The sequence below is a fragment of the Oratosquilla oratoria genome, chromosome 18 (assembly GCF_046742065.1).
Source record: "Oratosquilla oratoria isolate Oo_2021 chromosome 18, ASM4674206v1, whole genome shotgun sequence".
NCBI classification, from domain to species: domain Eukaryota; kingdom Metazoa; phylum Arthropoda; class Malacostraca; order Stomatopoda; family Squillidae; genus Oratosquilla; species Oratosquilla oratoria.
Window position 1 is genome coordinate 39,743,438 of NC_134794.1, and position 13,527 is coordinate 39,756,964.

The 13,527-nt window shown below is 37.0% G+C and overlaps 1 protein-coding gene across 1 annotated transcript; it reads left to right on the forward strand.

The window, feature by feature from the left end:
- The first annotated feature begins 8,304 nt into the window (after positions 1-8,304).
- LOC143034916 (uncharacterized) lies at positions 8,305-11,107 on the forward strand. Its single transcript, XM_076201259.1, has 2 exons — positions 8,305-8,429; positions 9,692-11,107. Exon 2 carries the CDS (start codon positions 9,793-9,795, stop codon positions 10,426-10,428), a length of 636 nt encoding a protein of 211 aa, XP_076057374.1. The 5' UTR covers positions 8,305-8,429; positions 9,692-9,792; the 3' UTR covers positions 10,429-11,107.
- Positions 11,108-13,527: the final 2,420 nt, after the last annotated feature.

Genomic DNA, 13,527 nt, shown 5'->3' on the forward strand with positions numbered 1-13,527 from the left:
ATAATGTTAAATTGTAACAAAACAGTATGAGTGAGTACTATATCAGAGTAGTACCATTAATGATATACTGCATTATTCTACAGCTGTATCAACATGTATGAGTGAGTACTATATCAGAGTAGTACCATTATTGATATACTACAATATTCTACAGCTGTATCAACATGTTGTTAGAGTGAATGCTACACTGCAGCTAGGGTCACCTATTAATTAAATCTAACATTTTACCTGAATCTCAGGACGGAGTGGGCAATTAGTATGAGCACTAGGGAGTAGTACATTATAACCTGAAGCACCAGAGGTAAGGTACAGGGGACCAGTACTCGTATGAGTAAAACAACAAGGAGAACGAGAAAAAAGGTCAGATCATAAATGTTCTCGGACCCTACCTGAGACATATACCATATTATGACTAGCAAAACAAAGGTGTAAACCAATTTTTAACATAAAACATTGTTATACTAAACTAAACTTCTGAAGAAGAAGAAGAAGACGAAAAAAAAAAGGTGGAGGTCAGAACAGTTATGAGTGAACACAGATTTGGATGGTATTACTCATGGAATCAGGTATCCCTCACTAAGCTAGTAGTACACAAAATCAAGGCTGTTCTCTGTCCATAGCTGAGACATATAGTAACCCTTGACTTTTTTCTTGAAGGTAACCTTGCTATTTGACTTCTTAATGGACACAGGTAATGAGTTCCATAGTTGAGCACCTGTGAAGTGAAAGCTGTTTTTGGTGAAGGGACCTGCATGAGGTACAATAAGAGACTCTTGACTGTTCCGGGTTCGGTTCTCAGCCGATAACGTAAAATTACAGCTCACATATGAGGGAGCAGAATTATGAATGACATTGTAAACCTGGTTTAGTTTCAGCTGCTGGACACGATATTTTACAGGTAACATTCCTACCTTGCTAAATTCTTTAATACCAATATGACTACGTTGAGGTAGGTTTAGTATGAACCTAATTATCTTATTCTGTGTAACCTGTAGCCGGGACTGGTTTTTTCTGCTCAGACTACTATACCACGAGCTACAAGCGTAATCAAAGTGATGTTGTAACAAGGCCGAGACCAGAAGCTTCTTTGTTTCCAGATCAAAATTTCTGGCTTTTCTGTACAAAAATTTGACTTTATGTGAACACTTGGAAACAATCTTATCTGTTATAGCATTCCCTGAGAGGGACTTATCTAAGGGTATTCCAAGATAGGTTACCTCTTGTTTTGACTCCAAGACATTAACCCCACATCTGACCTGTACATCGCTGCGTTTCCTGAGGTTGGGTTTGGATGCGAAGACAATACTTTCCGTTTTACCGAGGTGTAAAGACAGCCTATTATCTATGAGCCAGTCCTGGACCGATGAAAGTTTGACACTCAGTTTCTCCTCTACTTCAACTGGGTCCCTACCCGAGACAATTAGAGCGGAGTCGTCTGCAAATAGCAGTAAACATCAGTTCACCGCACCTGGCATGTCGTTAATATAGATCAGGAACAGTAGCGGTCCTAGAATTGAACCTTGTGGTCCACCACAAGTTATCTCTCTGTCATCTGAGTGGGCTTCATTTACCTGTACTAGTTGATTGCGACCTGTAAGGTAGGACTTGAACCAGCCAATATTCGCCACTCCTAATGCCTGAAGTTTTTTTTAATAAAATATCATGGTCTACTGTATCAAATGCCTTTTGAAGATCCAACAAGACTAAACCCGTGTAATTACCTCTGTCGCATTCCTGTTTTATCAGATCGTAAAGGTATATTAAGCTGGTGTCTGATGAGTAGTTCGTTCTAAAACCAGATTGCATACCGTATAGTAGATTACGTTCCCTGAGGTAGGTATCTAACTGATTGTATACGGTACGTTCCAAGACCTTCGAAATAATACCTAGAATTGAAACAGGCCTGTAGTTACCTGCCTCAGTTTTTGCGTTTTTCTTGTAAAGAGGTGTTACCCGAGCCCTTTTCATGTCACTTGGGATAAATCCTGAACCAATAGACAAATTTATTATGTGGGTTATTGGGGGAGTAATAATTGAGGCTCCATCCTTAACAAACCTCGCAGGAATGTCATCTAACCCTGTAGCCTTATTGGCACTTATGCTAGCCAGTAATTTAAACACTTCTTTTTGAGTGGTCTTATGCAGTTTGAAACACTTTGAGGACTTGTCCTTATAATACTCCTGAACGTACCTCAGCCCAAACTTCCCAGAACCTGTAGGGAGGGATTTAACTAGTTTTGTGGCAATGGTTGTGAAAAAGGTGTTGAAGTGATTGGCTATGGTGTTCCTATCAGAGTTGAGCTCGCCGTTTATCAAGAGTCCTATCCTGTCTACTTTGTTACTAGGCTTTGTGTGAACTTCTAGGGTCTTTAGTGTTTGCCAAAGCTTCCTTGGATCGTGTTTGTTCTGGTGCACCATCTTAGTACAATAATCAGCTTTGGCTTTATCCTTCCAATAATTCACCTGATTCCTGTAGTACAGAAAGCCATTATAGTCCTCCTGATTTCCACTTTTCCTAAATCTGGCAATAAATCTGTCTCTATCTCTAATTAAACCCAGTATTTCGTTAGTCATCCATGGCTCCGTCCTCTGTTTTATTCGTATCTCTTTGAGAGGCGCTACTCTATCTATAATAGTAAGAAATGTGTACTTAAAATTAGACCAAGCCTTATAAACATTGGTACAATTTAGAACTGGCGACCAGTCTGTCCTACTCAGTTCATCTACAAAATGTTCTCGTGAGTAATGCTTCATGGAACGAAGCTTCACTGTGTTGTGCTTGTTGAAAATCGTCTTCCTAGCTTTCCTAGTACAATATATGAGCTTGTGGTCACTAAGACCATAATCATAAGTACCAGACTGCGCTATCTTGTTACGATCGGAGACCAGGATAAGATCTATGATGGACCTGGATGTGCCTGTTATTCTTGTAGGCTCGTCAATCAGTTGTGTCAGGCCATGAGATATTAGCAAGTCTCTCATTGCCTTAATAAGGTTATTTGTACTTGTCAGATTCGTATTAAAATCACCTAGGATAATAATTTCTTGGTCATGCATATTGACTCGATTGAAACAGGTAGATTCTAATGCGCTATAGAAGGACATCTGTTTTGGTGGTCTGTAACAGACCCCGCATAAGATGGGATGCGATTTGGGTAATAATATTTCTATCCACATAGCTTCTGTACGGGGGTTGAATGCTAAATCGTTACATATGTAAGTACAAACCCCTCCTCCGGTCCTCTTTCTATCATTACGCACAACACTATAACCCAGAATCGCAATTTCCGAGTCGGAGATGGTACTGTCCAAGGTCTAAATATACCTTGGTACTGTCTAGCCAAGTTTCGGTGACACCGATGACTGCTGCCCTGGTCCGCCGCGCAAGTAGACGGAATTCGTCTATCTTAGGTAGAAGGCTTCTGGCATTTAAGTGCACGAAGTGGAGGCCCCGCTTTGAAGATAGCCATGGATTTATTTATTGTTCTTGGTGGCAATACTTGATCAAATCAACCAACTTAGCCGCTTCTATGGGTCTGATGTGTAAACTCACCTGTACAGACCAATCAGTTTCATCTAAGCATCTTCAAATTCTATATTACAAGTTCTATCATTTTAAGAGGCGCTGGTGATCATAATGCTGTTGGTCAGTTATGAGACCAAAGGAATGCTGTACGAGATGCATCTTAATATTACATGTTCTTCAGAGTAACTCTTTTAAGCCATAACTTCCATGTAGTTACATAAGCTGAAGAGAATCCGGTTTGATAAACCTTATGTTTTTGTCTCGTAGGAGTAATATCCGTTTCCATACAATGAGTAACAGAAGAAAAATCATTCAAGTGTGGGCTATGTGGTACAGCTTTCTCTCAAAAATGTCTTCTTAAAGGACCTGTTAACCCACACAGGAGAGAAGTCTCTCCAATGTGACATTTACAATAGATCTTAATAGAGGATGCTCTCAAATGTCCATATAATGATCTCTACAGGAAAAAAAAATCCAGCGTGACCTTTGCGATGCATTTTTCTCAAGAAAGTTTAATCTTAAACCACATATGATGACGTAGTCACGTACACAGGGGATAATCCTTTCCAGTGTGACTTATGTGATACTGTTATCTCGCGAAAAAAGTGGTCTTAATAAGCACGTGAGGATATACGATTGAATAATAAAGACTTGTGTTCCTTGTTTCTCACTACCTTGTTACTTGTTTTTACTGCTCACTTTGATTTTTGGTATCCCAAGTGAGGAGCATGGTACCCATTCCTGCTCCCGGGAGAATTGGGTTACTCGCTTGGAAGGACAACGGCAAGTTTGTCTACAATTGAGTGCATAAATGATCCACAATTTCTGGGGTCTATACATGAATAGAATTTAGCATGCATATCATTGCTTATTTGTTAGTTTTGTATATATGTGTGTGTATATATATATATATATATATATATATATATATATATACATGTATATATATATATATATATATACATATCGGCTATCAACTGTAGCCCTCTTCAGGAAAGTACATAAGATAGAGAACAGAGGGGACTTATAAACTACAGTAAGAAGAGATGTGGACAGTTGACCTCACTCAGGCGCGGGGCAAACTGGGGTGGCGGAGGAGGGAGGGGGTGAGGAGAGGGGGGGATGTAACGTCCGCACCAGCTTGCTTACTGCTGCGCGTGAGATGATGTCAGGTGTCCACTGCCCTTTAGAAATATTAATATTAGGGCATTCCTCAATTAATGCTGATTCGACTATTTTCCTCCTGAAACCGCAGTGGGACTTGAACACTAATCTGGCCTTACCCCAGTCAAAAGAATGATTCTTATTTTTGACATGAAGAAATACAGCCGAATTTTCTTGCCCATACCTAATTGACCTTTTATGTTCTGCCAATCTAGTGTTCAAGTCTCTTCCGGTTTGACCCAAGTAAACCAAATCACAATCTTTGCAGGGCAAACAATAAACACCAGGTGACTCAACTTCCTTCGGTTTTTGTTGAATGTTCACAATTTGCTTACGCACGGTGTTAGGATAGTGATAGGCAATAGTGAGACGTTCATGAGGAAACAATTTAGTAGAAGAACTGATGGTATTATTGAATGGAATTTTTAAAATGTCCTTAAAGGAGCGGTGAAAACTTGAGGGGACGGAAGTTTTAAAATGGTTGGCCCTAGCCTTACTGAGGGCTTGGTCCAGAAACCAAAATCCCCTTAAGAACGCAGCCGCCGAGTTTAATATATATATATATATATATATATATATATATATATATATACATATATATATGTGTATATATGTATGTATATATATATATATATATATATATATATATATAAGCGTATACTCAGAAGTGACTTGATACAGGTCTTTAAAATTCTAAAGGGAATTGACAACATCAAAAGTGACCAAATTTTTACATTGAATGAGAATCAGACAAGAAACAATGGTCTTAAACTGTCCGGAAATAGATTCAATTTGGAAGTAGGTAGAAACAACTTTGCCAACCGTGTAGTTAATGAATGGAATAAACTTCCTGCACAGGTAGTGCAATGTAGTTCAGTTCGAAGCTTTAAGAATCATTTAGATAAATACCTAAGTAAGATGCTGTAATGATTATAATTTATCTTATATTATTTGTTTTTGTTTTGTTGTCATTTGTCTGTCTGATTTTTATTTATTATTAGTTATATGTCAATTTATTATTATTTACTATTTACCTGTTTGTTTATTATTTAACTACACCTATGCATTTATTTATGTATTTTATTTGTTATTTACATTATCATAGTTTTTATTTATTATTTTATTATTAATATGATTTTTTTTTCGCATCCGACCTAGATATGGATCAAAAGGTCTCCTGTCGGCATGCTCCGCCTTTGTAATCCTTTGTAATATATTATATATACAAACAAGCCGTGGGCTTCGCCCTCCCCTGCTTCGCCGGGCTTGGCTGCGCAAACAGCGGCCTACGGCTGCAGCTTTCCGCGCTCTAATCCCTCGTTTTCCCCTTCGGCCTCGGCCTCAGGGCGGAACCCCAGCACGAAGAAGAACGTGAAGAAGAATGAGACGAACGCGAAGAACACAAAGTAGAATGCGAAGAAGAACGCGAAGAAAAACGCGAAGAACGCGAGGAGGAAGAAGAAGAAGAACGCGAAGAAGAAGAAGAAGAAGAAGAAGAAGAAGAAGAAGAAGAAGAAGAAGAAGAAGAAGAAGAAGAAGAAGAAGAAGAAGAAGAAGAAGAAGAAGAAGAAGAAGAAGAAGAATACCACCTGACCCCGACTTCCCCAAGCGCTTTTTCAAGAATATTTTTTTGGACAAAGTGTCACCGTAATACCACCTGTCCCCGACTTCCACAGGGATTTTTAGAAGAATATTTTTATTTAGACTTAGATATATATATATATATATATATATATATACATACATATGTATGTACATATATTTGTATATATATATGTATATATATGTATATATATATATATATATATACATTGCAGAAAAAACCTGGTAAATAAGAAATGTAGTCATTTGTGAAATACTGCAAAAAGTATATATGTGTGTGTGTGTGTGTGTGTGTGTGTGTGTGTGTGTGTGTGTGTGTGTGTGTGTGTGTGTGTGTGTGTGTGTGTGTGTGGGTGTGGGTGTACACATATTTTGACTACCGCAGTAATAGATTCGTTTGTGAACATAGTCACTTTGAAAAGGCGTATCCCCAAATTCCTTGACTACACCTTAATGGAGAATGTCTGTAAAGTTCTAAAAAAAAAAAAAAAAAAAGTGCCTTCTCGCGATAATTCCTTCACTTGGTTGGCACTTCCATCACTGCGTCTCGCCAACCAGGGCTAAACCCACACTTCTGTTTCCGTAGCTTTCGTTTGTGTATTAGTAACTAAAGTACTGCTACACAGCCTCTCAGAGTATACATGGTATGCTTCTAAAAGGTGGTAAGTTTATTTGGCAAAGAATCAATATACGTGAAGTGCAGATAATGACAAGAACACATAGTTCGAAATAACAATTGCTACTGCCGAGGATAACACAAAAAGCATGTAAGCTTATTTCCACTGTGGAGATTATTTAGCCGGAAGTTTGTTCTTCTTTTCACTAGTCGCCGGGCAAAAGTCACCGGAAATATTCTCCGTGTGACTGATGCGCAAGAGTTTGCCAGCAAAGCAGGTAATAAGATCAAGTAGAATGTTAGCGAAAAATGGCTAATGTGCCGCCACCTTAAGCAACACAGTATTCCCGACCCTATTCAGCCTTACTAACCACTAGGGCTGTGCGGGATCGGAGCACTGGACCCGAATCCCACGGATCCGAGGAGACTTGACGAATCCGATTACCGACGCTGGTACTCGAATCCACTCTCCGAGACGAATAATCGTACGATTACACAGGATTATTTTCCCTTCACCTTCGATATTCAATATGAATGTCATTTTACTGATCATTATATTTATAACGAACTCAGTTTTATCATTGATGAGTAAAAAACAGTTTTAGTTATACGTATGAAAAATATCTTGGCTAGCGACGTATAGCAGAATTTAGTGTTGTCATGTGCGTGTCTTTTTTTTTTTTTTTTTTTTTTACGAACGCTGATTGGCTGGGCTTGTGTGACGTCGGAGCCTAGCTGGCAGGGATCCGCGAGCAGGCAGGGATTCGATTACCGCCACGACCCGAGTACCGCGCGGATCTCTCTTTCTCGTTAGTCTCCCCGCGCGCTGGAAGTACTCGGATCCGGATCCGAATCCCACGGATCCAGTAAACTCAAGTACTCGGATCCACGAAGCCTAAAATGCCGGATCCTGCCCAGCACTACTAGCCACAAATTTATTCCAAACCGAAATGAAGTGGACTGATCTCGACTACTCAAAATGGTCCCGAAATCCATTAACAATGAACCCATAACAAAGAACTGCCCCCATGAAAGTGTAGCAAGATAAAAATTAATAAACATACTTTGTTCGTACATTCAATCATATTAATTGCAAGACCCAAGAGTAACAAAACTTCTGGGGCGAGGCCCATGACTGATTCCACGATTACGGTTTGACGACTTAGAGAATCCCAAAACATGTCTGACAACAAAAAATAATAATGATGGTAAATAATAATAATCGGATTATGTAAAGTATGCATCAACTTCAAACATACAATAATAATAGGAAGAATAAGACTCCAAGAAGAAAACACTCGTCAAAAAGTGTTCACACCACAATGGAATTTAGAGAGAAAAGTCACCCCTTAAATTACTTAAGTTTTCTCTAGTCTGATTATAAATTGCTTGCCCTCCAACAAAGAGTACACTATGTAAAACAAATTATGAAGAAAGGTATTCATGTCTAGGGTAGCAAGATTATTTTTATTCTTGGAAAATATATAATACCCATAAGTGTCATGGAAATTATAAGCACAGGTGAAAGCCACACATATGATAGCAAAATTTAATTGTATACACTACCTTCCAGGTATATAATGTAAATGTTTACAAATAGACATTGTGACAAGGATGCAGTTGTTTTGAAAAAGAAACGTCGATAATAATGCTGTAATTTGGTGATGAGATGAAAGAAGTTACAGGAAAAAACAAGCAGTTGGTATGATGATATACCCCGTAGACAGGTAAATAGGTTTTTAGGGGTCTGAAATGCAAAAATTACAGTGAAAGTCCTGTCTCAGAGGAGAAACCATGATAATGTGGAAAAATTGATGTTGTAGATTATATTATGTAGTAAAATTCTGGAGTAGCACTATGTGCAGTAATTAGAATCACATCTGTTGAAGGTCTGCAATATGTGCTCTTATCATGACCTAACCTATCCTGTCCTGTTGTGTTATTTACTGATAAAACTACTTTCTTCTGATGCAGCTGTCTGAAGGCACTTTTCCCATTCTTTGAAATATCCAAATAGAAAAAAAAACACCATTTCAATTTAGAGGTATTGTCATTCAAAATTTATTGTCTGTTACAGATACTGATATGGATTTTTGTGTAACTGCTTTATAAACTTTCTAATTCATATTGTACTATCTCACGCTATTGATAGTTTACTAGAGCAGTGTTGTGGATCCAATAGTTACCTAAGTGCAATTTTGGGCTTTCTGATTCACCACAGTACAAATGCTGCAGTAATGGTACATAAAAAAAAATGAAAAGAATGTAAACTTAACCCCTTCCATATTCAGTGACACTTTTTTATTTTGATGCCACAGCTGTGTTATTTTAAGTGATTTTGTCATTATACATGTGAAAGTGAAAATTATTAAGTACTCGTTAGAATTATTCTAATTATGAATTATGTCATTTTGGAATAAACTGATTCATTGTGATATCTAGGTATGAAGTTGTCAATACGTTGAATTGGGTCAGAGTTGTTCTCATTGTCAGATCTGGTTATTTAACATAAAGTTAGTACATCTGCTCATGGGAGGTGGGAACATATCAGTGTTGAATAGCCATTGAATGAATTTCAACATTTATTTTCATTTATCCTTATTTTCAATGGATTATAAGCAGTATATCTGTTAGTACTGCCACTTGTTATATGTCTAGCACTGCCACCTGTATTTATATTAAATGGTACTGTAGGAAGCATCAAGGTATGGAATGATCTACATGTGTATGAAATGTACACTCATAATATAAAATTTTTCCTAAATTAAATGTTTCTTCTCCAGGACAAGGATAACTAAGACAACATCGGATAATATGTGCAGAAGTATATTCACCATAAAAGGACCTAAATGGAGAATAATCTGGTTAAGTGTGAATCATATAGATGTCACATAAAACTAATCTCACGTTTTACAAAATGACCTACACAGGAGAAAAACCTTTCCAGTGTGATCTGTGTAATACAGCTTTTTCACAAAAGAGAGATTTAAAATATCACATGATGACCCACACAGGAGAGAAGCCCTTCCAGTGTGACCTGTGTGATGCCCTTCTTTCAGGAAAGAGTGCCCTCAGATATCATATGATGATCCACACCGGAGATAAACCTTTTCAATGTGACCTGTGTGATTCAGCTTTCTCACGAAGAAGTCATTTCAAACTACATATGATGACCCACACAGGAGAGAAACCTTTCCACTGTAATCTATGTGATGCAGCTTTCTCAGGAAAGGGTGATCTCAAAAGGCATGTAATGATCCACACAGGAGAGAAGCCATTTCATTGTGATCTGTGCAATGCAGGTTTCCCAACAAACACTGCTCTCAAATATCACTTAATGACCCACACTGGAGAGAAGCCTTTCCAGTGTGATTTGTGTGATGCTTCTTTTTCACGAAAATGTCATCTAAATAGGCATAGGCTCACCCATACTGGAGAGAAACCCTTTCAGTGTGGCCTTTGCGATTCAGCTTTCTCACGAAATTGTCACCTCAAAAGGCATGTTATGACCCACACATGAGAGGAGCCTTTCCAGTGAGATATCTGTAATGGAGGTTTCCCAACAAAAAGTGTCTCAAATATCATGTGATGACCCACATGAATGAAACCTTTTCATTGTGATCTAAGCACTGAAGGTTTTTCAGAAAGTTATGTGATGACCCACATAAGAAAGGTCTTTTCATTGTAACTTGTGCAGTACAGCACATTAGTGATCTCAAAAGATATGTGATGATGTATATTGTAGGTAACATTCCTAGTATCTCATTTGCAATATATTTTTTCATGAAGGACTGATCTCAAGTGGTAGAAGAGAAGCCTTGTCAGCATGACCTTTGGTGCCACATTCATGCAATAATTTTCTTTATTTTAGACACTGATATTTGTATCAGTCAGTCAGCTGTTGTATATCAAACATTATCTGAATAATTAGAAAAACTGATTTATCTGAATATGCAGTGGTTGGTTATGCAAAAATATAATAGGCAAAAAAAAAAAAGTAGATAAAATAAGGATTTACCCTGTGACCAAATGTGAGTGGACCAACTGGCTTAAATTAGATTTTATAACATTTGTAGATATGTTGCTTAATGACCCCTTTCAAGAGGTGAATGAGGGTAAAGGCTGAGGATAGTGCATATCAACAGTTTGTCATATTATGACATGTAATTGATACATATTTTATTTTCATATGAGCCTCGGATCAAACATGGTGTATTTACCTTTTTCTCAAGCAGAAAAATTAGCTAAAAATCTTGGCTCCTGTTCAATTGATTTGGGAGTCACTTTTGTCTTTATGTTGGTACAAGGCAAACCCCTTACAGTGTGCTTGTGGTGAGAACTAGTTCCTGAATATTTGCAAGATTGACTTAAAATATATGACTTACTGCAGAAGAAATTATAAAGAAATTTGTCATATGAGGTGTAGTAGGATCAGCACATACATTTTTCGTAATATATGTATATATATATATATTTTTTTTTTCTGTGTGTGTGTGTATTTACCTAGTTGTATTTACCTAGTTGTATTTTACGGGAAGGGGAGCTATGCTCGTGGGGTCCCGTCTTCATATCTCATTTTATCTAAACTATTTTTAAATTCATGTATTGTTTTTGCACACACCACTTTCTCATCTAACTTGTTCCAACTGTCTATTGCTCTGTGAGGAAAGCTGTTCTTTTTCAAATCTCTTCTATAGTTGTCTTTTTTTATTTTCTTTCCGTGTCCTCTTGTATTTCTGTCATCCCATTTTATCAGATTCTCTCTATCAGTAATTTCTATGCCTTTCATGATTCTGTAAATAGCTATCAAATCTCCTCTCTCTCTTCTTTGCTCTAGTGTCTGTAGTTTAAGTTTTTGTAGTCTCTCTTCATATGATAGTTTTGAGAGTGTTGGTGCCAGTTTTGTAATTGCTCTTTGTATTCTTTCAAGTTTTTTTATATATTTTTTTGTACTTGGTGACCATATCGTTGCTGCATATTCCAATCTTGGTCTTATCAGGGTGATTAGGATTTTCCTCACCATTTCTTCATCCAGGTATGTAAATGCCACTTTGATTGTTCTTATTAAATTATAAGTTTCTCCAAAAATCTTATTTATATGTTTCTCAGGTGACATATTATTCATAACAATGACTCCCAGGTCCTTCTCATTTTCTACTCTTTTTATTCCTTCTTCTCCCAAATTATATGATCCTGTTATTCTGTTTTTGCTTTTTCCAAATTCCATTATACTACACTTTTTTGTATTGAACTCCATCTCCCACTTCCTACTCCATTCTTGTACTTTATTTAGATCTCTCTGTAGTGATTCACAATCTTCTTCAGTTTTCACTCTTTTCAGTAATTTTGCATCATCTGCAAAGAAGCTCATATAGCTTTCAATTCCTTCATCCATATCATTAATATATATAGCAAACATTATTGGGGCCAGAACTGTTCCCTGCGGGACACCGCTTATTACTTCATTCCATTTTGAGTGCTGATCTCTTATCACTACTCTCATTTTTCTTTCTTGCAAAAAGTCTTCCATCCAATTTAGCAATTTACCTTGTATTCCTCCTTCATATTCTAATTTCTTAAGCAACTTCTTATGTGGTACTTTGTCAAAAGCTTTTTTTAGGTCTAGAAATGCACAATCAGCCCATCCATCTCTTTCTTGTATTATATCTATTAGCCTTGAATAGAAACATATTAAATTGGTGACGCATGATCGTCCTTGTCTGAATCCAAATTGCCTTGGATTTAGTACGTTGTTTTTTTCCAAGTATTTTACCCATCTACTTTTGATAATTCTTTCACATATTTTTGCTATTGTACTTGTTAGAGAGACTGGTCTATAGTTGGTAGGTTCTTCTTTATTTCCTCCTTTATATATAGGTACTATATTTGCTTTTTTCCAATCTTCTGGAACTTTTCCTTCTTTTAAGGAACTGCTTATTATGCTATGTATTTTGTCTGCCAGTTCATTCCTGCATTCTTTCAGAATCCAGTTTGCTATTTCATCTGGCCCATGCGATTTTCTGACATCAAAATTACCCAAGTGTGTCAATATTTCATTCTTTGTTACTTCTATTTCTTCCATAGGGGGGACTTTTTCCTTCCACTCAATCTCTTCAGGTTGTATATTTTCCCTTGTAAACACTGATTTAAAATGTTTGTTCATAATTTCTGCCATTTCCATTTCCTCAGTGTATTCAACTCCTCCTTGTCTTAATTTCTCCAAGTCTTGTTTGTTTTTCAGTTTATTGTTTACAAATCTGTAGAATAGTTTTGGTTGATCTTTACACTTTTCTATAACATCTTTTTCATATTTTCTTTTTTCCTCTCTGCACTTTTGTACATATTCATTTCTATAACCAGTATATATTTTCCATTTTTCAGGTCTTCTGTCTTTTTTCCATCTGGTCCAGGCTTTGTCTCTTTTGTCTTTTAACTCCCTACAACTTTTGTTGTACCAGCATTTTACATATTCTTTTTCTTGTTTTTGTCTTGGGACATACTTTTCCACTCCTTTTTTGTAAATTTTTGTCAAAATATTCCATTTCTCTTCCACTGATGTTTCTTCTTTGTATATTTCTTCCCAGTTTTCTTGTTGGAAGAATTCTCTTATTTTATCAAA